This window comes from Rhinoderma darwinii, chromosome 1 (genome assembly GCF_050947455.1).
Source record: "Rhinoderma darwinii isolate aRhiDar2 chromosome 1, aRhiDar2.hap1, whole genome shotgun sequence".
In the NCBI taxonomy this organism is placed as follows: Eukaryota; Metazoa; Chordata; class Amphibia; order Anura; family Rhinodermatidae; genus Rhinoderma; species Rhinoderma darwinii.
This window is the reverse complement of record NC_134687.1, coordinates 255,294,301-255,322,167: the sequence shown is the minus strand read 5'-3', so window position 1 is coordinate 255,322,167 and position 27,867 is coordinate 255,294,301. Positions and strand designations below refer to the sequence as shown.

Genomic DNA, 27,867 nt, shown 5'->3' with positions numbered 1-27,867 from the left:
CCAAAATTTGTAAAGCAATTTGTCCTGATTCCAGCAGTACGCCATATGTGGTAATAAACTGCTGTTTGGACCCACGGCAAGACTCAGAAGGGAAGGAACAATATTAGGCTTTTGGAGCTCAAATTTAGCTGGAATGGTTTTCGGGTGGCATGTCGCATTTGCAAAGCCCCTGAGGTACCAAAACAGTGGAAACCTCCCTGGAACGAGCGATCATTAGGTCTCTGGTAAAATACACTGCAATACTAATGTATTGCAGTATAATATCATTTTTACAGACTCCTGTAACAGCGCGATCGCTGTTCCTGTCCATTAGTCCCGGGTGTCAACTGTAATACACAGCTGACACCTGCAGAATATGGAGCGGGTGCAGCGCATGAGCCCGCTCCATATATAACCCCCCCCCCGCACCACGACATGCTATTAAGTCGTGGTGCGCGAAGGCGTTAATGCGCAGCGGATGGTGCAAAGTGAATATTAAAATTTTCCACTGATATTACATTTTAATGCACAATATGTTGTGCCCAGTTTGTGCCACTGAAGACAAATACCTCGTACAATTTTGAGCGGGTTCTCCCGGATATAAAATATCATATATGTGGACGTAAGCTGGTGTTTGGGCACGCTGTGGGGCTCAAAAGTGAGGGACACCATTTGGATTTTGGAACGCAGATTTTGTTTGGTAACTGTTCTGTTTGGGGTTTTGCTGGTATTTCAGTTTATGATGTGGGGGTTTGTGTAAATTGGGCAGAGTACATCAGGACGTAATAAGAGGGTATAATAATTCGGTAAATAAATAATAATCTGCAGATATGTGGCCGATATCACACTGATAAATGGCGCCCGATCTTATCCGCTTTTGGACACTGCACAATTTCTGTCGCTATATTCTGAGAGCCAGAACTTTTTTTATTTTTTCTTCACCGGAGCTGTTTGAGGGCTCATTTGTTGCGGAACAATCTGTAGTTTTCATTGGTACCATGTTAGGGTACATGTGATTTTTTTATCACTTTTTATTAGATTTTTTTTGGCAAGCAAAGTGACAAAAAAACGAATTCTGACAATGTTTTTTGTCTTTTTTTTTTTACACTTTTCACCGTGCGCTATAAATGACATTTTACTTTATTCTGCTGGTCGATACGATTACGGCGATACCAGATGTATATAGTTTTTTTAATGTTTTGTGGCGTTTGCACAATAAAATCACTCTTCGATAAAATTATTTGTTTTTTGTGTCACCATATTCTGAGAGCCATAATTTTTTTATTTTTCAGTCAAAAAAGCTGTGTAAGGGCTTGTTTTTTGTGGGACGGGTTGTAGTTTTTATTGGTACTATTTTGGGGTACATGCGACTTTTTGATCACTTTTTATTCTATATTTTGGGAGGGTTGATGACCAAAAAAATAGTGATTCTGACATTATCTTTTAATTATTTTTTTTGCGGTGTTCACCGTGCGGGAAAAATAATATTATAGTTTTATAGTTTGGGTCGTTATGAACGCGGTGATACCAAATATATGTACTTTTTTTTAAACATTTTTTTTAACATTTTCATTTTTTTTTACCTATGATAAAAGACTTATTATAGGAAAAAAAGCATTCTTAGTTTTTGTAACTTATAACTTGTTTTTACACTTTTATAAAACATTTTTATTACTTTTTTTTAAACTTTTTACTTGTTTTACTTTGACCTGCAGCACTGATGTCTGCCATAATACATTACACTACCTACTAGGTAGTGTAACGTATTATAAACTGTCAGTGTGATGCTGAGTTTCACACTGACAGGAAGCTTATGAGGACCGGCCTCCGGCTGGTTCTCATAGGCTGCCGTGCATGGCAGACCCGGGGCCTCTTATATGGCCCCCGGTTTTGCCTTATAACCGACTGCAGCACCCGCAATCGGTCCCCAGGAAAGTTTGTTGTAGTAACAAACATTCCAGTTCGTTGCTACAACAAACTTTCCCTGCGATCACATGACCCGGACCTGAACCAATTAGGTCCCGGTCATGTCTCCGGGACTAGAGGCAGGGGATCGCGCTTTTAACACCCACCGTGAATTCACGTCGGCCCAGCAAGCGCCGACGTGAATTTACAGTGGGCGGTCGGGAAGCGGTTAATGTGTTTGCAGCTCATCGACAGCCCAGCAATGAAATCGCCGGGGTGTCGGTGGCTGCAATGGCAACCGGAGGCCTAATACTGGCCTCCCCCTAGCACAGAAAACTTCCAGCCCCCACCCGGAGGCGGGGCCTGAAAGGCTTCCAAAGCCCCCTGGCAAGATGGCGCCGGCTCAGGAGATGAGCCGGCGTCATCAGCAGTGGATATCCGCTGTATATTACAGATGACATTCACCTGTAACGGCAGGAACCGGAGCTAGCTCCGATCCCTGCCATTAACCCCTCAGATGCAGCGATTGGATGCGATCGCTGCATCTTTGTGGTTGCTAGCAGATCGGCAGCTATGCACTGCAATCGCACGACTGCCGACTGCTATTATGACTCCAGGAGACCTAACAATGGCCTCCTGTTTGCCATTACAGAAGCCGATTAGGCCCTGCTCGGAGGCGAAGCCTTATCGGCTTGCTGTCAGTGAATGACTGACAGATCTAATACTTTGCACTACGTAGGTAGTGCAATGTATTAGAAAAAAAATCTGACAGTTGGACCTTCAAGTCCCTAGTGGGACTAAAGTAAGGTGTAAAAAAAAAAGTGAAAAAAAGTTAATAAAAAATATAATAAAAGTTTTAAGTAATAAAATAAAACACAATCGCCCTTTTCCGCTTATCAAGTCCTTTATTATTGAAAAAAATAAATAAACCATACATATTTGGAATCGCCACGACCGTAACGGGGTAAACTATAAAAATATTATGTCATTTATTACACGCGGTGAACGGCGTAAAATAAAACGTAAAAAATAATGCCAGAATTTCAGTTTTTTGCTCACTTTGGCATAAAAAGATTGAAATAAAAAGTGATCAAAAAGTCGCATGTATCCAAAAATGGTGCCTATAAAAACTATAGCTCGTCTCGCAAAAAACAAGCCCTCCTACAGCTCCATCGACGAAAAAATTCAAAAGTTATGGTTCCCACAACATGGCGATAGAAAAAATACATTCATTTTACAAAAGTAATTTTATTTTGCAAAAAGTTGTAAAACATAAAAAAGTGCTATAAATTAGGTATCGCCGGAATCGTACGGACCCTCAGAATAAAGTTAACATGTAATTTATAACGCATGGTGAACGCTGTATAAAAAAAACCCCTAAAAAACTATGACAGAATTGCAGTTTTTTGGTCACCTTGCCTCTCAAAAAATAGGATAAAAAGTCGCATGTACCCCAAAATGGTACCAATAATAACGACAGCTCGTCCCGCAAAAAAACAACCCTCATACCACTACGTCTATAAAAAAATAAAATTAGTTAAGGCTTCCATAAGTCAGGAAATAAAAAATATGCAGTTGTGCAGATCAGAGGGGAACATTTCGTCTGTTTCAAGAGGCGATTTATCGGGGCCCTAAAATTAGGGAACCAGGAAGGGGGGGGGTGGCCCAAACATATCTGCTAGAAGCGAGGGTGCCCGTATTATACCAGGACAACACTTCCTAGCAAAATTCCCCAAACTGCAAAAGTGCGGAGTGTGGACCAAAAGGGGGATAAGTAAAGACACCGTTTATCAGTGCGACACTGCACAGAAAGGATTGCTTCACAGCGTAACACGCATCTATGGATTATTTTATTGTTTACCCCATTATTATACCCCCTGATTATTCCCCTGATATACTCTGCCCAGCTTACATATGCCCCACATTAGAAACTGAAACACCAGTAAAACTCCAAACAAAACTGCCACCAAGCAAAATCCACGCTTCAAAAGCCAAATGGTGCTCCCACCCATCTGAGCCCAACATTGTGCTCAAACAGCAGTTTACTTCCACATATATGGCACCGTAATAGCCTGGAGAACCCTTTTAACAATTTTTGGGATGTGTGTATCCAGTGGCATAAGCTGGGCACTACATACTTGACACTGAATTGGCAATTCTGGGTAAAAATTATCATTTTTACTTTGCACCATACGCAGCGCATTTATTTATGGAAAAGACCTGTGGGGTCAAAATGCTCACTACACCCCTAGATTCATTCCTCAATTGGTGTAGTATCACAAATGGAGTCCCTTTTGAGTAGTTTCTACTGTACTGATACCTCAGTGGCAACATATTGTCAAGAAACCAATCCAGCAAAATCTGTGGTCCAAAAGCCAAATGGCGCTCCTTGTATTCTGATCCTTGTCGTGTGCCCAAACAGCAGTTTATGACCACATATGGGGTATTTCCATACTCCAGAGAAGTTGCTTTACAAATGTTGGGGTTCTTTTTTTCCTTTATTTGTTGAGAAAATGAAAAATTTTAAGCTAAAGCTACATCTTATTGAAGAAAATGGATTGTTTTTATTTTCACTGCCCAATTCTAATAAATTCTATAAAACACCTGTGGGATCAAAATGACCACTACACCCGTAGATGAATTCTCCAAGGGGTGTAGTTTCCAAAATGGGGTCACTTTTTGGGCTTCTTCATTGTTTTGTCCCCAGAGGGGCTCTGCAAATTTGACATGGCCTCCGCAAACCATTCCTGCTAAATTTGAGCTCCAAAAGCCAAATGGTGCTCTTTCCCTTCTCAGCCCTGCCGTGTGTTCAAACAGCCGTTTATTACCACATGTGGGGTACTATTTTACCTGGGAGAAATTGATTTACAAATTTGTGTGAGGGCTTATTTCTTGTGGGAGGATCTGTAGTTTCTATTGACATCATTTAAAGTGCCATAAAATGTACTGGGAAACTGAAAAAAAATTATTTGCGGGCTGATATAGGAACAAAATCTGATTCCAGTTTTTGGGGTTTTCGTTTTTACAGCTTTTGCTGTGCGGTAAAAGCAAAAACTTTACTTTATTCTGCGGCTCAATACAATTATGGTGATACCAAATTTATATAGTTTTTTTTATATTATACTACTTTTACAAAGAAAAATCGAATTGTTAAAATAAAAATTGTTTTGTTTCACCACATTCTGAGAGCCGTAACTTTTTTATTTTTCGGTTGATTGAGTGGTGGGACATCTTATTTTTTGCGGGACGAGCTGTAGTTTTTATTGGTACCATTTTTTGGTACATAAAAAGTGATACAAAAGTTGTATTTCATTTTTTGTTAGAGCTAAAGTGACAAAAGAAGACAGTGATTTTTGCGGTTGAAATTATTTGTTTTTCACGGTGTTCACCAGGAGTTAAATAATGGTATATTGTAATAGTTTGGCCTTTTACGGACGTTGCGATACCAATTTAGTTTATTTTTTTACATTACTTTAGAAGAAAAATGGGAAACGTTTTTTTTTAAGTTTAAACTTTTTTTCTTTCTCACTACTAATAACTGTAATTCTTCTACACATTTTATTAGTCCCCTTAGGGGACTTGTACCAGCGATCATTGGATCCGCGGGTACAATATGCTGCAATACTAATGTATTGCAGTATATTGTTATTTTTACAGGCTTCTGTAACCGCACGATCGCTGTTCCTGTCCGTTAGTCCTGGGTGTCAGCTGTAATACACTGCCGACACCCGCAACGTATTGAGCGGGCTCAGCACGTGAGCCCGCTTCATACATCAAACCCCGCACCATGACGTGCTATTAAGTCATAGTGCTCAAAGGGGTTAATGCACAGCGGATGGTGTGAATATTGCAATTTTCCTCTGATATGCGATTTTAGTGCATAATATGTTGTGCCCAGTTTGTGCCACTGAAGACAAATACCTGATAAAACGTTAATCGGGTTCTCCCGGGTATGGCGATGCCATATATGTGGACACAAACTGCTGTTTTGTCACGCTGCAGGGCTCAGAAGGGAGGGACGCCATTTTGCTTTCGGAGTGCAGATTTTGCTTGGTAGTTGTTCTGTTTGGGGTTTTGCTGGTATTTCAGTTTATAATGTGGGGGCATACGTAAGCTGTGCGGAGTACATCAGGGCATAATAAGAGGGTATAATAATGTGGTAAATAAATAATAATTCATAGATATGTGGCCGGTGTCGCACTGATAAATGGTGCCCAATCTTATCCGCTTTTGGAACACTCTGCACATTTTGCATCGCCATATTCTGAGAGCCGGAACTTTTTTATTTTTTCACCACCGGAGCTGTGTGAGGGCTTATTTGTTGCGGGACAATCGGTACTTTTCATTGATACCATTTTGGAGTACATGCGATTTTTTTTTATCACATTTTATTCTATTTTTTTGCGAGCCGGGTGACCAAAAACAAGCAATTCTGACAAAGTTTTTTAGTTCATTTTTTTGCAGCGTTCACCGTGTGCTATAAATGACAGTTTTTCTTTATTTTGCGGGTTGGTACGATTACGGCGATACCATATGTATATAGGTTCTTTTATGTTTTGCAGCGTTTGCGCAATAAAATCACTTGTTTATAAAATAATTTATTTTCTGTGTCACCATATTCTGAGAGCCGTAACTTTTTTATTTTTTCGTCAAAAAAACTTTTTTATCACTTTTTATTCTCTATTTTGGGAGGAGTGGTGACCAAAAAATAGTGATTCTGGTGTAGTTTTTTATTGATTTTTTTTGGGGTGTTCATCATGCGGGAAAAATAACATTATAGTTTTATAGTTGGGGTCGTTACAAATGCGGCGATACCAAATATGTATACTTTTTTTAATGTGTTCATTTTTTTCCTATAATGAAAGTCTTATTATAGGAAAAAAAAATTTTTTTTGTTTATATAACGTATAACTTTGATTTTTACACTTTTTAAACATTTTTATTACTTTTTTTTACTTTTTTTACTTGTCCCACTAGGGAACATTTAGACTTGCTGCTTTGATCGCTGCTAGAGTACATTACACTACCTACGTAGTGTAATATATTCTAACTGTCATTGTGACGTAACAGTCACGCTGACAGGAAGCCTCGGAGGACCGGCCGGAGGCTTCTCCTCCGAGGCTTCCGTACATGGCAACCCGGAGGTCATTGTCTGGCCTCCGATTGCCACGACAAGCATCAGCAACCCCCACAATCACTTTGTGGGGGCTGCCGATGTGCTTTAAACCACTTAAATGCGGCGAACGCAATCTGTTGCCGCATTTATGGGGTTAATTGCCGAAATCAGAAGCAATGGTCCGCTGACCGTCAAGACTGGAGTGCCAGCTGTCGGGGACAGCTGACCTCCTGGTTCCCAAACACTGTCCGTTAAGACAGTGTGCGCCGGGAACTACTCCGCAACTGTACGTCCTGATGCGGGAAGCAAGCTCTCTGCAGGACGTACAGTGGCGGCGCAGCGCGTGAAGAGGTTAATAATTTTGTATTGCCCGCGAATGATGTTAAAAATATCCAAATGGCCCTGGGCAGAAAAAGGTCCCCACCCCTGTTCTAAAGCTTGCCTCTACGAGTAGTCTTCACAGGTTACTGATAAGGCTGACAGTGTTGGCTTGCCGCATTTTAAAACTTTTTTGATGTGCCTGAAATTTCTCATCTTTTGTGAGTATGTAAATAAATTGCGTGGAGTAATATGTTCAAAGGTGTTGCACTATACTTTGTTTTTAAATCTATAGAAGGTTACTACAGATCACTACAGATGGTCAGGTACTGGATCATACTCGGCTCTTTCCCTGGTGGCCGTGGGTACTGGGGTAATAATGGGGGGTTACTAAGGCTGTAGTAGTAATAAATAAATAAAAAAAACACAGACCTAGAAAAAATATTTTATTGAAATGAAAAAAACACACAACCCTCTTTTACCATTATATTGAAATAAAAAAAATGCCGTCAATTCAAGTAGTCCTCAAATCCAAAGTAGTCCAGCAACCAAACCTGTAAAAAAAAAACACTAATAAACACAAAAAACAACTCCTTACTAAAGCATAAAAAAGACAAACAATGATTATACTTACTTTCCTGTGTCCAGCGCTGGAGTTGCAATGTCCTCTGTGACAGTAAACTAAGCAGTAAGAGCTCTAAGCTGTCATAGGTTAGTTTACATAACATGGTCCCAGGTTACCTCAGTTCATTGGCCTACTTTTAAAAGTAGGACAATGAACTGAGGTAATCGGGCACCACATGATGCAAACTAACCAATGACAGCTTAGAGCTGTCACTGCTTTGTGTACTGATGCTTATAAAGGGAGCAGAATCAACCGAGATGCGCCCGAATTTTAGCGTATCTTTGGTGCATGCGCCACAAAAAAAAATCTAGTGCGGGGACTCCTTTAGATATAACGGAGTCCCGCGCTAGGAGTTATTAGCGGTCATTGAGTTTTTGGTGCAGATTTGTTGAGCCAAAGCCAGAGGTGGATCCAAAAGGAAGGATAGGTTTACCCCCTATCCAGTTTTGGCCTTGTGGACAAAGCCCATTTTTTTCAAATCTGACATGTGTTTATTAATGTGGTAATAACTTTAGAATGGTTTTACTTATCCAAGCGATTCTGAGATTGTTTTCTCGGGACTCACTGTACTTTATGTTAGTGGTCAAATTTGGTCAATATATTCAGTATTTCTTTTTGTATTTATTTTTTTAAACGCGAAAAATTTTAGAAAATGTAAAATAATTAGCATTTTTCTAAATTTAAATGTATCTGCTTAGATAGTAATACCACACAAAATAGTTACTAGTTAACATTTATCATATGTCTACTTTATGTTGGCATCATTTTTTGAATGTCCTCTTATTTTTCTAGGACCTTCCAAGGTTCATAATTTTAGCAGCAATATCTCACATTTTCAAGAAAATTTCCAAAATCAATTTTTTACTGACCAGTTCAGTTCTGAAGTGACTTTGAGGGGCCGATATATTAGAAATCCCCCATAAATCACACCATTTTAAAAGCTTTTCCCTTGAAAACAGCTCCGTATTTTCAGACGTTTTTGAGTTTGTGTGTGCACATACCCTAAGGGCTTATTCAAACGAACAAGATATACGTCCGTGCAACGCGCGTGATTTTTACGCGCGTCGCACGGACCTATATTAGTCTATGGGGCCGTGCAGACAGTTGCGTGATTTTTATGCAGCGTGAGTCCGCTGCGAAAAACTCATGACATGTCCTTTCTTTGTGGGTATTTCGCGCATCACGCACCCATTGAAGTCAATGGGTGCGTGAAATCATGCATGCCACACGGAAGCACTTCCGTGGGACGCGCATGATTCGCGCAGCAGCAGTAAAAGCATGAATGTTTACAAACATCCAAACGGAGTGTCATAATGATGCCAGCTGCGCGAAAAGCACGCAGCCGCGCACCATATGGTGATGACACACAGCTGTTAAGTGCCTTTTGCGCAGGCAAAATGCCGCTTTTTTTGCGTGCGCAAAACGCGCACGCTCGTGTGAATCTGGACTAAGGGTAACATGTAAATATTTTTATTTTTTTTTGCATAAATTTAATTTTAATCAATTTATTTCTGTAACACAGAAGGTTTTACCAGAGAAACACAACTCAATAGTTATTGCCCTGATTCTACAGTTTTTAGAAATATCCCACATTTAGACCCAGTTTTCTACTGGACTCAAAGACAGGCTGCAGAACTGAGGAAAAGTGCCTGGGATGGATTTTGGGGCCTTCTTGTTATTAGAATATTTTTTTAGGCACAATGTCAAGTTTGAAGAGGTCTGGTGGTGCCAAAACATAGGAAAGAGCCCCAAAAAATACATCATTTTGGGAACTACACTCCCAAGGAATCCATCTAGGGGCATAGTAAGCATTTTGACCCCACAGGTTTTTAAAATCTACATTTTTTCATAAAATGTAGTTTCAGCTTATATTTTTTGCATTTTCATAAGAAATAAAGAAGAAAAAGCAGCCCAATATTTGTAAAGCAGGTTCTCCTGAGTACGGCAATACCCCATACGTCGTCATAAACTGCTTTTTGAACACACAGAAGGGAAGGAGCGCCATTTGGCTTTTGGAGCTCAAATTTAGCTGGAGGCCATGTCACATTTGCAAAGCCTCTGAGGTTCCAGTACAGTGGAAACGCCCCAAAAGTGACTATTTAAGAAACTACGCCCCTGAAGGAAGTGGTTCCATGTTGGATGAATAAATTCACTTTATTTGAGTGCTGCTTCACGTTCTCTTTTTTGGACCCCTGAAGGAATCTGTATAGTGAGCATTTAAACCCCACAGGTCTTTTGCAGTATTTATTGGAATTATACCATAACAAATTTTAATCAGTTTCTTTTGCACTAAATTGAGACATTTTTCATTTTCACAAGGGATACAGGTAAAAAAACACTCCCCAACATTTGTAAGGCAATTTCTCCCGAGTACGGTAAAACTGCATATGCGGTAATAAACCGCACTTTGGACACACGGCAGGGCTTAGAAAGGCAGGAACGCTATTTGGCATGCAGATTTTGCTGGAATGGTTTTTGAGTGCCATGTCACATTTGCAGACCCCCTGAGGTTCCAGTATAGTGACTCAATTTTCAAAACTTCATCCATCAGGGCATTGGGCATTTATCTAGGGTTGTAGTGATCATTTCGACCCCACAGCTGTTTCATAGCTTTTATTAGAATTAGGCAGTGAAAATGAAAGATTTTATTTTTAAAAAAAATATGTCGTTTTAGTTCCCAATTTTTCATTCTCACAAGGGGAAAAAACACACACAACTTGTTAGTCAATTCCTCCCAAGTACAGAAATACCCCAGATGTGGCCCTAAACTGCTATTTAAGCACATAGACAGGCTCAGACGGGAAGGAGCGCAGATTTTGCTGGATTGGTGTTTAGATACCATATCTCATTTGCAAAGCCCCTGAGGTACCAGAATACAGTGGAAACCCCCGAAAAGTTAACCTATTTTGAAAACTTCACCCATCATGATTTGCATGGACATATGACAGATGTCAGGACTGAAAAAGCACCATGCGCATTTGAGGTCTATTTTGGTGATTTTTCACAGCTTTGGCACACAACCGCAGGGCTCTGAAGTCAAATAGTAAAACAAAACCCCAAGAAGGTACCTCCATTTTGGACACTACATCCCTCAAGGCATTTTTTGAGGGGTGTAGTCAGCATTTTGACCCCACAGGTGTTTTTTCTTGTAGAAATTAGGCCTCATTCACACGACTGTAGTTTTGCGGCCGCATACTTTCTGCAATTGTGGATAGCATAGGACACATTCAATCCTATGGGCCAATGGACACCACTGTGGTTTCCACGGTCCGTGCATTGTCCATGAGTCCGGACTGCAAAAAAGTAGGTCATTTTACGGTCCGCATTTGCGGTCCGGGCTCCTTAACCTCTTCACACGCTGCTCCGCAATAGTACGCCCTGCAGAGGGGTTAATTCCCGCATCCAGACGTACTATTGCGGAGTAGTTCCCAGCGCACACTGTCCAAACGGACAGTGTCCGGGAACCGGGAGGTCAGCTGTTCCCGACAGCTGAGACTCCAGCCTTGCCGGTCAGCGGACCATCGCCGCTGATTTCGGCAATTAACCCCATAAATGCGGCATTTAAGAGGTTTGAAGCACATCGGCAGCCCCCACGAAGTGATCGTGGGGGCTACCAATGCTTTTCACGGCAATCGGAGTACAGACAATGACCTCCGGGTTGCCATGTACGGAAGCCTCGGAGGAGCAGCCTCCGGCCGGTCCTCCGAAGCTTCCTGTCAGTGTGACTGTCACGTCACAATGACAGTTAGAGTACATTATACTGCACGTGTAGTGTAATGTACTCTAGCAGCGATCAAAGCTGCAAGTCTAAGTGTCCCCTAGTGGGACATGTGAAAAAGGTAGAAAAAAGATAATAAAAATGTTTTAAAAAAAGTGTAAAAATAAAAGTTATAAGTTATATAAACAAATACTGCATTTTTTTCCTATAATAAGTTTTTCATTATAGGAAAAAAATGAACACCTTAAAAAAAGTACACATATCTGGTATTACCGCGTTCGTAACGACCCCAACTATAAAACTATAATGTTATTTTTCCCGCACGATGAACACCCCAAAAAAAATTAATAAAAAACTACACCAGAACCGCTATTTTTTGGTCACCACCCCTCCCAAAATAGAGAATAAAAAGTGATCAAAAAGTCGCATGTACCCGAAAATAATACCGATAAAAACTACAACCCGTCCCGCAAAAAACAAGCTCTTACACAGCTTTTTTGACTGAAAAATAAAAAAGTTACGGCTCTCAGAATACGGTGACAGAAAATAAATAATTTTATAAAAAAGTGATTTTATTGCGCAAATGCTGCAAAACATAAAAAAAACCCCTATATACATATGGTATCGCCGTAATCGTACCGACCCACAGAATAAAATATAATGGTCATTTATAGTGCACGGTGAACGCTGCAAAAAAATAAACATTGTCAGAATTGCTTGTTTTTGGTCACCCGGCTTGCAAAAAAATGGCATAAGAAGTGATCAAAAAAATCGCATGTATCCCAAAATGGTACTAATGAAAAGTACAGATTGTCCCGCAACAAATAAGCCCTCACACGGCTCCGGTGGTGAAAAAATAAAGACGTCCTGGCTCTCAGAATATGGCGATGCAAAATGTGCAGAGTGTTTCAAAAGCGGATAAGATCCGACACCATTTATCAGTGCAACACTGACCACACATCTATGAATTATTATTTATTTACCACATTTTTATACCCTCTTATTATGCCCTGATGTACTCTGCCCAGCTTACATATGACCCCACATTATAAACTGAAATACCAGCAAAACCCAAAACAGAAAAACTACCAAGCAAAATCTGCGCTCCAAAAGCGAAATGGCGTCCCTCCCTTCTGAACCCTGCAGCGTGCCCAAACAGCAGTTTGTGCCCACATATATGGCATCGCCATACCCAGGAGAACCCGCTTAACGCTTTATGAGGTATTTGTCTTCAGGGGCACAAACTGGGCACGACATATTATGCACTAAAATGGCATATCAGTGGAAAATTGCAATATTCACACCATCCGCTGTGCATTAACCCCTTTGAGCACTATGACTTAATAGCACGTCATGGTGCGGGGGTGATGTATGGAGTGGGCTCACGTGCTGAGCTCGCTCCATCCGCTGCGGGTTTCAGCTGTGTATTACAGCTGACACCCGGGTCTAACGGACAGGAACAGCGATCGCGCTGTTACAGGAGTCTGTAAAAATAACAATACACTGCAATACATTAGTATTGCAGCATATTGCACCCGTGGATCCAATGATCGCTGGTACAAGTCCCTTAAGGTGACTAAGAAAATGTGTAGAAGAATTAAAGTTATTAGTAGCGAGAAAGAAAAAAGTTTAAAGTTAAAAAAAAAAACCTTTTCCCATTTTTCTTCAAAAGTAATGTAAAAAAATAAACAGGATTGATATCGATACGTCCATAAAAGGCCGAACTATTACAATATACCATTATTTAACTCGCACGGTGAACACCGTAAAAAACGTAAATAATTTAAACTGCCAAAATCGCTGTCGTTTTCGTTTTCACCGCACGGCGAAAGCTGTAAAAACGAAAACCCCAAAAAATGGAATCAGATTTTTTTCCTATATTCCTATATTTTCCTATTTTTTTTCAGTTTCCCAGTACTTTTTATGGCACTTTAAATGGTATCAATAGAAACTACAATTCCTCCCGCAAGAAATAAGCACTCACATCACTCTACTGACGGAAAAAGAAAAAAGTTATGGCTCTTGGAAGGCGGGTAGTGAAAAACGAAAATAAGAAAGCAAAAAATGGATCAGTCCTGAAAGGGTTAATTCATTTAGAATGGAAAAAATGTATGACCACATGTGGGGTATTTCCGTACCCTGGAGAAATAGCTTTACAAAAATTGGTTGTTTATTTCTCCTTTATCCCTTGTGAAAATGAGAAATGTCAACATTTTAGTGGAAAAAAAATTGTGATATTAATTTTCTCCGCCTAATTCTAGTAAATTCTGCAAAAGACCCGTGGAGTCTAAATGCTCACTATACCCCTAGAAAAATTCTTTGAGGGGTGTTTCCAAAATGGGGTAACTTGGGGGGCTTCCACTATTTTGGTCCCTCCAGGGCATTGCAAAGGCGGCATGGCACTGAAAAACAATCCAGCAAAATCCGTGCTCCAAAATCCAAATGGCGCTACTTCCTTTCTGAGCGCTGCCATGGGTCCAATCAGCAGTTTATTACCACATATGGGGTATTGCCGTAATCAGGAGAAAATGCTTTACAAATGTTGTGGTTCTTTTTTCCTTTATTCCTTGTAAAAATTTAACATTTCTATGCTTTTTCAGAAAAAAAGTTGATTTTAATTTTCACTGCCTAATTCCACAAAATTCTGCAAAAAAACCTGTGTGGTCAAAATGCTAACTATACCCCTAGATAAATTCCTTGAGAGGTGTAGTTTCCAAAATGGGGTCACTTTTGGGGAGTTTCCCCTGTTGTGGTCTCTCCAGGGCGTTGCAAACGCGACATGGCACCAAAAACCAATCCAGCAAAATCTGCATGCCAAATAGCGTTCCTGCCTTTCTGAGCCCTGTCGTGTGTCCAAATAGCGGTTTATTACCGCATATGCAGTTTTACCGTAATCATAAGACATTGCTTTACAAATGTTGGGTGATTTTCTTCATTATTCCTCGTAAATATTACAAATTTCTATGTTTTTTTCAGAAAAAAAAGTAGATTTTCATTTTTACAGACTAATTCTGATAAATTTAGCGAACAACCTGTGGGGTCAAAATGCTTACTATACCCCTAGATAAATTCCTTGATAGGTGTAGTTTCCAAAATGGGGTCACTTTTGGAGGGTTTCCCCTTTTTTGGTCCCTCCAGGGTGTTGCAAACGCGACATGGAACCGAAAACCAATCCAGCAAAATCCGTGCTCCAAAATCCAAATGGCGCTCCTTCCCTTCTGAGCCTTGCTGTGGGTCCAATCAGCAGTTTATTACCACATATGGGATATTGCTGTAATCGGGAGACATTACTTTACATATGTTGGGGTGCATTTTCTTTATTATCTCTTGTAAATATTAAAAATTTCTATGTTTTTTCAGAAAAAAGTAGATTTTAATTTTTACAGACTAATTCTGATAAATTTTGCGAAAAACCTCTGCGGTCAAAATGCTAACTATACACCTAAATAAATTCCTTGAGGGGTGTAATTTCCAAAATGGGGTAACTTTTGGGGTGTTTCCACTGTTTTGGCACCACAAGACCTCTTCAAACCTGACAAGGTGCCTAAGATATATTCTAAAAAAAAGGAGGCCCAAAATCCACTGGGTGCTCCTTTGCTTCTGAGGCCAGTGCTTCAGTCCATTATCACACTAGGGCTACATGTGGGATATTTCTAAAAACTGAAGAATCTGGGCAATAAATATTGAGTTGCATTTCTCTGGTAAAACCTTCTGTGTTACAAAAAAAAAAAATGTATTAGAAATGAATTTCGGCAAAAAAAATAAAATTTGTAAATTTCACCTCTACTTTGCTTTATTTTTTGTGAAACGCCTAAAGGGTTAAAACACTATGTGAATGCTGATTCGAATACCTTGAGGGGTGCAGTTTTCAAAATGGGGTGACTTCTGGGGATTTTCTAATATATAAGGCCCTCAAAGCCACCTCAGAACTGAACTGGTCCCTGAAAAAATAGCCTTTTGAAATTTTCTTTAAAATATGAGAAATTGCTGCTAAAGTTCTAAGCCTTGTAACGTCCTAGAAAAATAAAAGGACGTTCAAAAAACGATGCAAACATAAAGTAGACATATGGGGGATGTTAACTAGTAACTATGTTGTGTGATATTACTATCTGTTTTACAAGCAGATACTTTTAATTTAGAAAAATGCTAATTTTTGCAAATTTTTTCTAAATTGTGGTGTTTTTAAGAAATAAATACCAAAATTATCGACAACATTTTTTCACTAACATAAAGTACAACATGTCACGAGAAAACAATCTCAGAATCGCTTGGATAGGTAAAAACATTCCAACGTTATTACCACATAAAGTAAGACATGTCAGATTTGAAAAAATTGGCTGGGTCCTGAAGGCCAAAACAGGCTGGGTCCTGAAGGGGTTAAAATCAATGGACATCTTTTGTGTGCACGGTCCGTGATTGCAGACAGCCTGCGGGTGACACTCCTTGGGCCGTTCATTCTGTAATCACGGACCGTGCACATCTCTACGGTCGTGTGCATGAGGCCTCAGTAATAGTGTGCCACAATGACTGTGGTGGTACAGACCAAGATAAGAATTAAACCCCCCCCCCCCCCCAAAAAAAAAAAAGGGACTCTACAGAGGAATAACTGGTGAAAGCAGGTTACACTTGCTCTTAAAATTTTGGAAGTGAGAGGCTACGGCAGGAATGTAGGAATAGAAAATTAGTTAATCACAAAAGTCTCCTGGAAATTTATATAAGGTGTGAGAAATTGTTGAAAGACATCACTGAGGTTGTAGGTTCCTTTTTGTTTTCACAACTTTGTAGAAGTTGAAGTACAGTAAGAAATTAGTTGTCCAATAGGTGAGCGTCGTTGTCAAACTCCATAGAGAGGGGGAAGCTACAAGAAGCTAACCAAATCATTGTGGTTTGTATTAATATTGTATAAACGTTTTGGTCACACTGACCGTTGTTGACAATCACTGTATAAATATTTTAATGTCAATAGATCTCCTATATCTAATGATCTTTTCATACCTACACCCATTTTTTTTTTTACATTTTATTTTATATTATTAACCTGCATGATGAAAGTAAAGGATAAATGATGCTCCTCTTTATTCAGTATTAGTTTTCTTTTTACTCATGTATGTTTTTGTGTTGCAGATTCTGAACAGGATAGCAGCACTCGCATAGCTATTGGCTCAGACCTGGAGGACACTAAACCGATCAATTTGGGTGAGTGAGGTGGTGTGATACCATGTCCTTTCATCCGGGCTCTGCGGTTTGTGTACATCAGGGGTCTCAAACAAGCGGCCTGAGGCTGTCATCTGCGGCCCGCTGGGCACCTTAACTCCCTCGGAAGAGGAGAGGAGAGAGCAGGCCGAACGAGGAGTGCTCTGGGGTTGCCCCTGACATCACATATATGCATATGGACAGTGATGTCAGGGGCTTCCCCAGAGTTCCAGAGCAGAGCCTATAGCAGAGCCTATACTGGGGCTCCAGCTGGTGTGTGTGGCACTATCTATAGGGTGTGTGTGTGTGTGTGTGTGTGTGTGTGTGTGTGTGTGTGTGTGTGTGTGTGTGTGTCTATCTACAGAGGGCACTGTGGCATTTTTTACAGAGGGCACTGTGGCATTATCTTGGGGAGGTGTGTGGCATTATCTACAGAGGGCACTGTGGCAGTATCTAAAAAGGGGCTGCCCAATCTTGTTATTCTTGTGTCTGCCAAACACTGCCAATTGAGCAGCCTGACTGCATTTAGCAACACAAACTGTAAAACTGGATTGTTAAAATAAGCACGTGGAGTAAACTCGCAAATTTCCGTTAAGTTTAAACCTAGCGCTATTGTTATAGTAATGTAGTATTATTATAGTAATGTAGTATTATTATAGTAATGTGGTATTGTTATAGTAATGTAGTATTATTATAATAATGCAGTATTGTTATAGTAATGTGGTATTGTTATAGTAATGTAATGTAGTATTATTATAGTAATGCAATATTGTTATAGTAATGTGGTATTGTTATAGTAATGTAATGAAGTATTATTATAGTAATGTAGTATTGATTATAGTAATGTAGTATTATTATAGGAATCTAGTATTATTATAGTAATGTAGTGTTATTATAGTAATGTAGTATTATTATAGTAATGCAGTATTGTTATAGTAATGTGGTATTGTTATAGTAATGTAATGTAGTATTATTATAGTAATGCAATATTGTTATAGTAATGTGGTATTGTTATAGTAATGTAATGAAGTATTATTATAGTAATGTAGTATTGTTATAGTAATGTAGTATTATTATAGGAATCTAGTATTATTATAGTAATGTAGTGTTATTATAGTAATGTAGTATTATTATAGTAATGCAGTATTGTTATAGTAATGTGGTATTGTTATAGTAATGTAATGAAGTATTATTATAGTAATGTAGTATTGTTATAGTAATGTAGTATTATTATAGGAATCTAGTATTATTATAGTAATGTAGTGTTATTATAGTAATGTAGTATTATTATAGTAATGCAGTATTGTTATAGTAATGTGGTATTGTTATAGTAATGTAATGAAGTATTATTATAGTAATGTAGTATTGTTATAGTAATGTAGTATTATTATAGGAATCTAGTATTATTATAGTAATGTAGTGTTATTATAGTAATGTAGTATTATTATAGTAATGCAGTATTGTTATAGTAATGTAGTATTGTTATAGTAATGTAGTATTATTATAGGAATCTAGTATTATTATAGTAATGTAGTGTTATTATAGTAATGTAGTATTATTATAGTAATGCAGTATTGTTATAGTAATGTGGTATTGTTATAGTAATGTAATGAAGTATTATTATAGTAATGTAGTATTGTTATAGTAATGTAGTATTATTATAGGAATCTAGTATTATTATAGTAATGTAGTGTTATTATAGTAATGTAGTATTATTATAGTAATGCAGTATTGTTATAGTAATGTAGTATTGTTATAGTAATGTAGTATTATTATAGGAATCTAGTATTATTATAGTAATGTAGTATTGTTATAGTAATGTAGTATTGTTATAGTAATGTAGTATTATAGTAATGTAGTATTATAGGAATCTAGTATTATTATAGTAATGTGGTATTGTTATAGTAATGTAATGTAGTATTATTATAGTAATGTATTATTATAGTAATGTAGTATTATTATAGTAATGTAGTATTATTATAGTAATGTGGTATTGTTATAGTAATGTAATGTAGTATTATTATAGTAATGCAGTATTGTTATAGTAATGTAGTATTGTTATAGGAATCTAGTATTATTATAGTAATGTAGTATTGTTATAGTAATGTAGTATTATAGTAATGTAGTATTATAGGAATTTAGTATTATTATAGTAATGTAGTATTGTTATAGTAATGTAGTATTATAGTAATGTAGTATTATAGTAATATAGTATTATTTTAGCAATGTATTTTTATAGTCATGTAGTGTTATAGTAATGTAGTATTATTATAGTAATGTAGTATTATTATAGTAATGTAGTATTGTTATAGTAATGCAGTATTGTTATAGTAATGTAGTATTATAGTAATATAGTATTATTTTAGCAATGTATTTTTATAGTCATGTAGTATTATAGTAATGTAGTATTATAGTAATGTAGTATTATTATAGTAATGCAGTATTGTTAAAGTAATGTAGTATTATAGTAATATAGTATTATTTTAGCAATGTATTTTTATAGTCATGTAGTATTATAGTAATGTAGTATTATAGTAATGTAGTATTATTATAGTAATGTAGTATTGTTATAGTAATGTAGTATTATAGTAATATAGTATTATTTTAGCAATGTATTTTTATAGTCATGTAGTGTTATAGTAATGCAGTATTGTTATAGTAATGTAGTATTATAGTAATATAGTATTATTTTAGCAATGTATTTTTATAGTCATGTAGTATTATAGTAATGTAGTATTATAGTAATTTAGTATTATTATAGTAATGCAGTATTGTTATAGTAATGTAGTATTATAGTAATATAGTATTATTTTAGCAATGTATTTTTATAGTCATGTAGTATTATAGTAATGTAGTATTATAGTAATGTAGTATTATTATAGTAATGTAGTATTGTTATAGTAATGTAGTATTATAGTAATATAGTATTATTTTAGCAATGTATTTTTATAGTCATGTAGTGTTATAGTAATGTAGTATTATTATTATTATAGTAGTTCGAATAACTAATTGATTAACAATACTTTTGTATTGTATCAAATTTGAAAGTAATGCGGCCCGTCAACTTCCCATTTTTTCTATATGCGGCCCACTTACCCGGCCGAGTTTGAGACCCCTGGTGTATATTCTCTTTGTGCATCCAACTACAGTACATGTATTTTAAGCCTCTGAGTCCTGTCACAGCTCTTTTGTTTCTGCAGATATGACAGATTTTCAAGAGAGTTTTGTCACTTCTGGTGTTTTCAGCGTGACAGAGTTGATTCAAGTATCAAGAAGTGAGTAGCAGCCTGATCTGAGTGATTCTTCATCTCTTAATGCATCAGTGAAAAGTGTGAATTGATTTATTAATCTTGTATTTATAGTATGCATGTTATTATTCTTGCTAAGAAAGAGGGATCATTTTATGTATTAGTGTCATTTTTTTAGACTTTGTCTGTGATACGCTTATGCTTTGATATTTGTTACTGGAATAGAAATCCATTCATTTATGAGAAAAATCTGTCTTTGACCAATTGTTCAATAGCTGGATATAATGCACATTTATTAGCTGAATGCAGTGATCACCATGTGATGGAATCTGAGATGGAGGCTGTGAACAGAGCCTAACTCACTTTTCTGCTGTTCTGTTGGATCTTAGTGTAGTAAACAAGGGCTAATACAGTTTAAGCAAGTTTTTGGGGTTATGCTTTTGGCAGTGTCCAGGTGTCATTGACTTTCTAGGCTATAGTTCCTTTTGACATTTCGTACTCCAGAACCTTTAAAATCCTTTGTTTGTTAGAAAATTTATGGAATACCCCCAATGACATATCTTTTGAATCATATATAATTTATGTTTTGCAGCCCCAGTTGTGTCTGGCACAGGACCCAGCTTCTCTCTAGGAGAGCTACAGGGACACCTGGCATATGATTTAAACCCTGTCGGAACTGGGATGCGAAGGACCCTCCCTAGCACGTCATCAAGCGGGTATGTCATTTGGTGTGTATGGCTTTACTATAGTATGTGTATAATCATTTTTAACTAATGCATACAAGTAGGTCATAAAGTTAAAAAAAACAAACAAATTTCTCAAAACCACTCTTAATCCCTGATGATATGGGACCTTAACAAGGAACTCATGACATAACACATAAGCATGATTTATCATAGAATTTGCAACTTTTCTCTCGTTAAAACTTTTCAAAAGTGGCGAGAGGAGAGAAAGGTTTCAAATCTAGTGTGAGACATAATTTCTGCCTTTTCAACGCCACAATATTGGTGCAAATCGATTGTTAAATTCCCCTCTGTGTGTTTTTGTAGCAGGAAGAAAATTCAGCAGCCTGAGTTGTTTGTTCATTTAGTCCAGAGGGCAGAGGTTTGATAGTTTTCTATTCTGTATAAGAATGCTCTCTATCATCGAGTAAGAACATCCTCTGAACATATGAGCCCAGAATGAGCAGGGATTCAAAGTGAGCAAGGTTTCTTGAGAGGGAGTATGGCCACAAGCGATCTGACAAATTTATTAAGTGTAAAGCTATAAAATTGGGCAAAAAACATCCATTGCTATTCACTCTCCCCCCACCCTCCAGACGCTGATTGACAGATTTCTCCCCATTACTGTGCATATACAGAAATCTGACAATCAGTGACTTGAGGGGGAAGCGTGAATATCATGCATATATCATTGGACTCATGGCATGCAGCGTTGGCTGCGCGCCGCTAAGATAAGATGTATGTTCTCCCAAACGACTGTACTGAAACAAATCACTGACAGACCGCTGAAATCAGTATGTCTGTCACTACTTTATGCTGCCCTCAGACAGGGCAGCATAAGAAAGTCACAGATCCTCCAAGAGACCACCACCAATGTTGTTTTTGGCAATGTAGATTTATAACAAAGATATCACTTTCGGCACGGTTTCTGAATTTTTTTAAAACACAAACATTTCTGAAGTGGTACAGGATCCATTTTTGACATGTTGATTTCCATTGGCAGCTTTGTTACAGACAATGGTAGGGTTAAATCACTGTCAGTAATTCTCAGTTTCCGTTCGTTTTCCCCAACAGGGTATATATAACTTGTCAGTCAACGCTTCACTGCCAATGTTTGTATCGTAGATATGTCAGCTTATATAAGATAAATGAAACGCCCTACGCGTTTCTTTGCTATCTATTTCTGCCGCAAATCTTCAGGGGCCTACAGCAATCAGTCTATTAGATCTTCTAGCATTCTAGAAGTCTAAGTGTACAATGCACTGAATGTAACAAATCGTGTTACAATGTGGACATAGTAAGCTAGCCACTCAGGGCTAATAGTGGGTAGGATAGGAATAAAGGGTCTTCGCACTTGGACAATATTCCTTGCACCTAACTTGGATGTGCTGGACTTGGATTGAATCTATCTACCTTGTGCAGATCTCTATAGGTGTGGCTATTGGGCCCCACCTATATCTCTGATATTCTATGTCCAGTTTACAAACATATACAAAAACAAATAAAAATATATTGCTACTAAAATACAAACTGGACATGAATATATGTGATATGTTCATTTACTTTAGCATCATTACCTGACACCATTTATTTTGTGTCAATGCAAAGTGCGAAAGCACTAGACACATATTCCTGATATATTGTATCATTTATCTTATATAAGCTGACATATCTATGATACAAACATTGGCAGTGAAGCGTTGACTGCCAAGTTAGACAATGGTAGGGTCTTGCAGGATTGACGTCCAACAATGCCCTTTTTATAGCCATGTTAATGTTGAATTTTATATGAAAGGAGATTGACATTGAAACATGGAGAGTGGAAACATTTTAGAACTGTACCCTGTATGTACAGATATGTATTGATATGATTATAATATATAAAGTGTGTTAGATAGGATTGCTAATACTACTTTCCGGGAATAGTAATTAATTGTGTCACAGATCTTGCCTAGGTTTAAAAAAACGTTAATGCTTTTTTGTAAAAGGAGCTAGAATTCACATATTCACCAGTCTTGTGTCCTCTTATCGTTTACACCAGAAAGGAGCGTCATTAGTTCTAGCAGCAGATGAAAGCCCCTTGTGTTATGATAAAATGGGAATGCAGATATGAAAAAATGTGCGTCTGTATGCATGTCAATATGTTGTGGTTTTTCTTTTTAAAGGAGTAAGAGACACAAATCGGGGTCTTTAGAGGATGATGTGGACACAAGCCCGGGTGGGGAGTTCTACACATCTCCATCTTCTCCAACTGGGAGCAGCCGAAATTGGGCAGATGACATGGAGGGAGGTAAGTGTTTTAACGTAATGTATAAACTAGACATAAATATTCCTATATTCAATATTACTCTTAATCTCAAGATCTGCTTAAAGAAGGGTCAGTATAAATAAAGTATTTATTGAGGTGTTTTGTATTGTTAACTCTTATTAGGATCATATGATTAAACAAAAATTATATTAATTGAAGGCCTCATGCACACGACCGTATCCGCAAATACGGTTCCGTATTGCTTTATAGTCATCAGCAAATCATCAGCAACGTACCCATTTCTGCTGAATGGTATCTGCAAATACGGTCCGTAGTGCATCCGTATTACATCCATATATACGGAGCCGCAAAAAAAGAGGTCTGGTTGATGGGAAATCCCCTTTGTGTCGCTTAGCAACACTTCTGTATTTACGGATGGCTATCCGTATTTGCGGACGCACCTCCGTAGCCATCTGCAATTTTGGCTTCCCCCATGGACTTCTATGGAGGAGTCCGTGCCGCAATTGCGGACCAAGAGCGGACATGCTCCATAATTCCAGACACAGTTCTGCGGAACGGACACTCATCCGTAGCGATACGGAAAGGTGTCCGCATTCAATGGAAGTGAATGGGTTCGTTTTTGCGGACCGCAATTGCGGTCCGCAAAAACTGAGGCTTTTTACGGTTGTGTGCAAGGGGCCTAATGCAGTAGTAGGGAGTATGATTTGTGGGAACAATTCAGGAAATATGGAGGAACATAATGTGGCAGTGATGCGCACTACATTTATAAAGTATTTTAGACACATGTTATATGGACGCTCGTCTGCACGATAATCGCCCAGTGTAAAAGGGCCTTTAGACGAAATGGAACAATCTTAGTTTTACAAATTTGAAAAATTGAACATTAGAATAATGGGTGAGATTCATAAAAACTGCCCTTCATACCAATCACAATGCAGCTTTAATTTTTTTCAAGAGCACTATAAGAAATTCAAACTGTACTATGATTGGTTGCTATTGGCAACAAAGAGTTTTTCTTACTCTCCCCCACTATGTTAATAGTATGCTCTTGATGCTTCTGAGATTGAGGATTTTAATACTGCATAAACTTACATATGTATTTCTGGCTCATATTTGCTTTGTTTACATGGGACATAGAACACTTCAGTTCTCATCTAGTATTGATTGATGTGAAAGGAATTATATGCTCCCCTATGCAAATTTTTAGCTTAATTGATGTTTTATGCTATGATACTATGCTACATTTCACGCTCTTTAGGTTTGCCTTGCAGACTTTATACGATCTGTTGATATTTTATTTACCCTTCTGAAGCCACATAGAATCTCAGATCACAGTTGCTGTTCTTCAGATATACTTTATATACGTGGAAGCAGGGGCGTAGCCAGCGTCGGACTGGCCCACCGGAGGATCCTCCGGAGGGCCCAGGCAGCAACCTGCTTTTATCCGGCAGCGGAGCAGAGAGACATTGTCTCCATGCCCCGCTGCTTACACTTGTAGGCAGGTCAGGGATTTAGGGCCCCCTGCTGACTATAGCAGCCATAGCGGCTGCTACGGGCTCGCGGTATGAGGAGACCCATACCGCCCGGCACATAAATGTTATGTGCCGGGCGTCACAGCCCCTTCATACTTAACCAATATGGAGGACAACCTAAATACCCCTCTATAAAGAAACTAAATAGATGTCAGTAAGTCATATATAATATATTATATGAGGGGAGGGCATATATTAGAAAACGCCCATGACTACGGGTGACGTCAGCGGTGACTCATAACATAATCAGAATAAAAATCTAAAAATAGAGTCAAAACCATGCTTATACTGATAAAATATATAATTTTATTGGTACAAAATATAAAAACCACACACATTAAAATAAAAGATGATTACCGCAGTGTGAAGCAGATGAGGCCAGACAGTTGTTAATAGTTGGATAATAAATAAACATATATGTGTTTTGGAAGTATCATGAGTAAGGCTTGGAGTAACTGCAACCATGAAAGCACATTCAGTGCTCTACATAGTGTATGAGATATATAAAACCAGGAGACATGTAATGTGTTCTAGATAATACGCAGAGTCCCAGGTCTGAGTAATCATTTGAAGGCAAAGATGCAGTCAGCACCAGACCCAAACAAATGGTTACATAAATAGTATATGTGGATATATAGTATAAGCAACTTACCCATAGATTTCTGCTGTCTGGCGTCACACCCGACGTACGTTTCGGCTGAGAGCCTTCGTCTGGGGGTGCCCGGTGGCGTCGCTAGCACCGGAAGGGGCCCTGGTGCTAGCGACTGCCACATACACTTGTAAAGATGTAGCCGTCTTTACCTTGACTTTTAACTCATTAAATAAATTATTGTTAGCCGGTGAAGAGGCTAACACTATCCCCCCATTATTACCTCAGTACCCACCGCCACCAGGGGTACTGGGAAGAGTCGGGTGTGATCCAGTACCTGACCATCTGTAGTGATGGTCGGGTACTGGGGCGACTGCAGGCTGGTATTATTAGGCTTGGAAAGGCCAGAAACAGTGATCCTTCCCACCCTGGTAATGCTAGGCTGCGGCCCAACATCGGTTTTTCCATTTATTATTATTATTATAATAATTTATTTATTTTTAAATGATGTGGGGTCCCCTCATTTTTAGAACCAGCCAGATACAACATAGCAGCAGCAGGCTAGCATTACCAGGGTGGGAAGGCCCACTGTTTTTGACTTTCCCAGCCTAATAATACATGTGGCCGCCCCAGTGCCCTACCATCTGTAGTGATCGTACCCAGCTCTTCCCGGCACCTCTGGTGGCGGTGGATACCAGGGTAATAATGGGGGTTAGTGTTAGCCCCGGCTCAGTAATGGACGCTGTCAATCAGCCAGCGGCCATTACTAAGGCGGTAGTAATAGTTTGAAAAAAAATACAAATGCACAGAAAAAATATTTTATTGAAATTAAAAAATATTTTAATGTACACAACCCTCATTAACCATTTTATTGAGTTTAAAAAAAGCCGTCATTGAAGTAGTCCTCGAATCAGATGTAGTCCAACGATCGAACATGTAAAAAAAGCAAAAACACAAAAAAAAAACCATTAGTAACACATGTGGTAGGCTTAGATACAGGGCCCATGTGTGATACTGTCTTTTGGACCCTGTATCTAACCCTACCACAAGGTAGGCTTAGATACGGGGTCCAGCAGAGAGTAATCTTATACGGTATAAGATTACTGTCTGCTGGAACCTTGTATCTAAGCCTACCATGTGGTAGGCTAAAATACAGGGCCCATCAGACAGTATCACACATGGGCCATGTATCTAAACTTACCATGTGGTCATTGCAAGATTCTTAGATACAGGGCCCCAGCAGACAGTAATCTTATGAGATTACTGTCTGCTGGGGCCCTGTATGTAAGCCTACCATGTGGTAGGCTTAGCTATAGAGCCCATAAGACATGATCACATATGGGCTATGTATCTCAGCCTACCATGTATCTAAGCCTACCAAGGGGTTGTCCAGGCCCTAAAAATTAGTGGCCTATCCTCAGGATAGGCCATGAATAGCTGATGGTCGGGGACAATTAGCTATTTTGAAAGGGGTGCCGCGATTCACAATTTGAGCAAGTGACCGGAATGAAGAGGAACCTTACTCTGGCAGTTTTACTCCCCCTTAGGACATATTGTGCATGCAAATTATTATTACCCAGATGCATAACTTTTTACATTTATCCACATTTAATCATATTTGCCAAGGGGTTGCCCAAACGCCCAATGAGTAGAACTTATAAACATCATTATAAACATCTTTTACATTACATAGCTTATCTGCGGACATTCTTCCTTTTCATTTCTAATAATAAAGTTGGTTGTAATGTAGGCTGGTAAATACTGGAAAAGTGTTGATTTATTTTGCACCTATTTCTCAGCTGGTATGGGTTGCACTCAACTTGCATGTGGGATTTTCTGGTTAGGCTTTTTTGCTATTCTGCTTATCGAACTTGATTTGAATAGTGTTTGTAAAGCTTTAATACTTTAAAAAAATGTAAATTGTACATTACAATATCTTCTGGTTATGTTGTCCCAGTGCATGCTGCTAGTTTGAAATGTTATGTAAGTTACCTATATTATGTAATGTAGTGCAAAGTACGTTGCATTATAAATAATGATCCTTTGTGAATTATGGTTCATTCACACAAAGTTTTGATCGCATTTGAAAAATACTCTGAAAAACACATTGTAAGGCCAGTTTTTGCAGTTTTTTATCCTGTCTAATGCCGTTTTTGGTGCAGTTTTTAATGCAGCTTGAAAACCGCACCAAAATGTAAAGAAAAAAAACATAGCCCAAGGTCAAGTTCAGATGGCTGTAATATGGCTCCATGTGGGAGTCATATATTTTGTGTCAACAAACGTGATTGGTTCTTATCAAATCAAAACCCAAAGGTATTGCTTGTGACGGGTTTACCTGCATTGTCCTGATGGGATCACATCCCGTTCTTGGTACAAAATATACGCCTATGAGCCACATGTTTTTTTTTATTGATAAAAATCACAGTCACAGTGACTCAAGAGTTAGCACGATTAACTTGGAGCAACGGGGTCCTGCAGCCATATAGCCAGGTCAACTGATATATAATGTTTTCTCTGTATTTGTGCGGGATTTCTCCATAGAAATATATAGGTGTCCTATGAAATCTAGCGTGTTTGTGTGTGTGTGTGTGTGTGTGTGTGCCTGAGATAATGGGATTATATTGGAACTCTACTGAAGATAAGAATCAGTAGG

At 38.3% G+C, this 27,867-nt stretch overlaps 1 protein-coding gene across 4 annotated transcripts in view; it reads left to right on the top strand.

Moving 5' to 3' along the window:
- NFIC (nuclear factor I C) overlaps window positions 1-27,867 on the top strand; it is an 863,572-nt gene that overhangs the window by 148,322 nt on the left and 687,383 nt on the right. For 3 of the 4 annotated variants that reach the window (XM_075863581.1, XM_075863587.1, XM_075863566.1), the window contains exons 3-6: window positions 16,786-16,857; window positions 20,055-20,129; window positions 20,695-20,830; window positions 22,990-23,114. In XM_075863581.1, the coding sequence (XP_075719696.1) occupies window positions 16,786-16,857; window positions 20,055-20,129; window positions 20,695-20,830; window positions 22,990-23,114 (408 nt within the window). The remainder of the gene's footprint in view (window positions 1-16,785; window positions 16,858-20,054; window positions 20,130-20,694; window positions 20,831-22,989; window positions 23,115-27,867) is intronic. The other variant, XM_075863574.1, reaches the window with a different exon arrangement.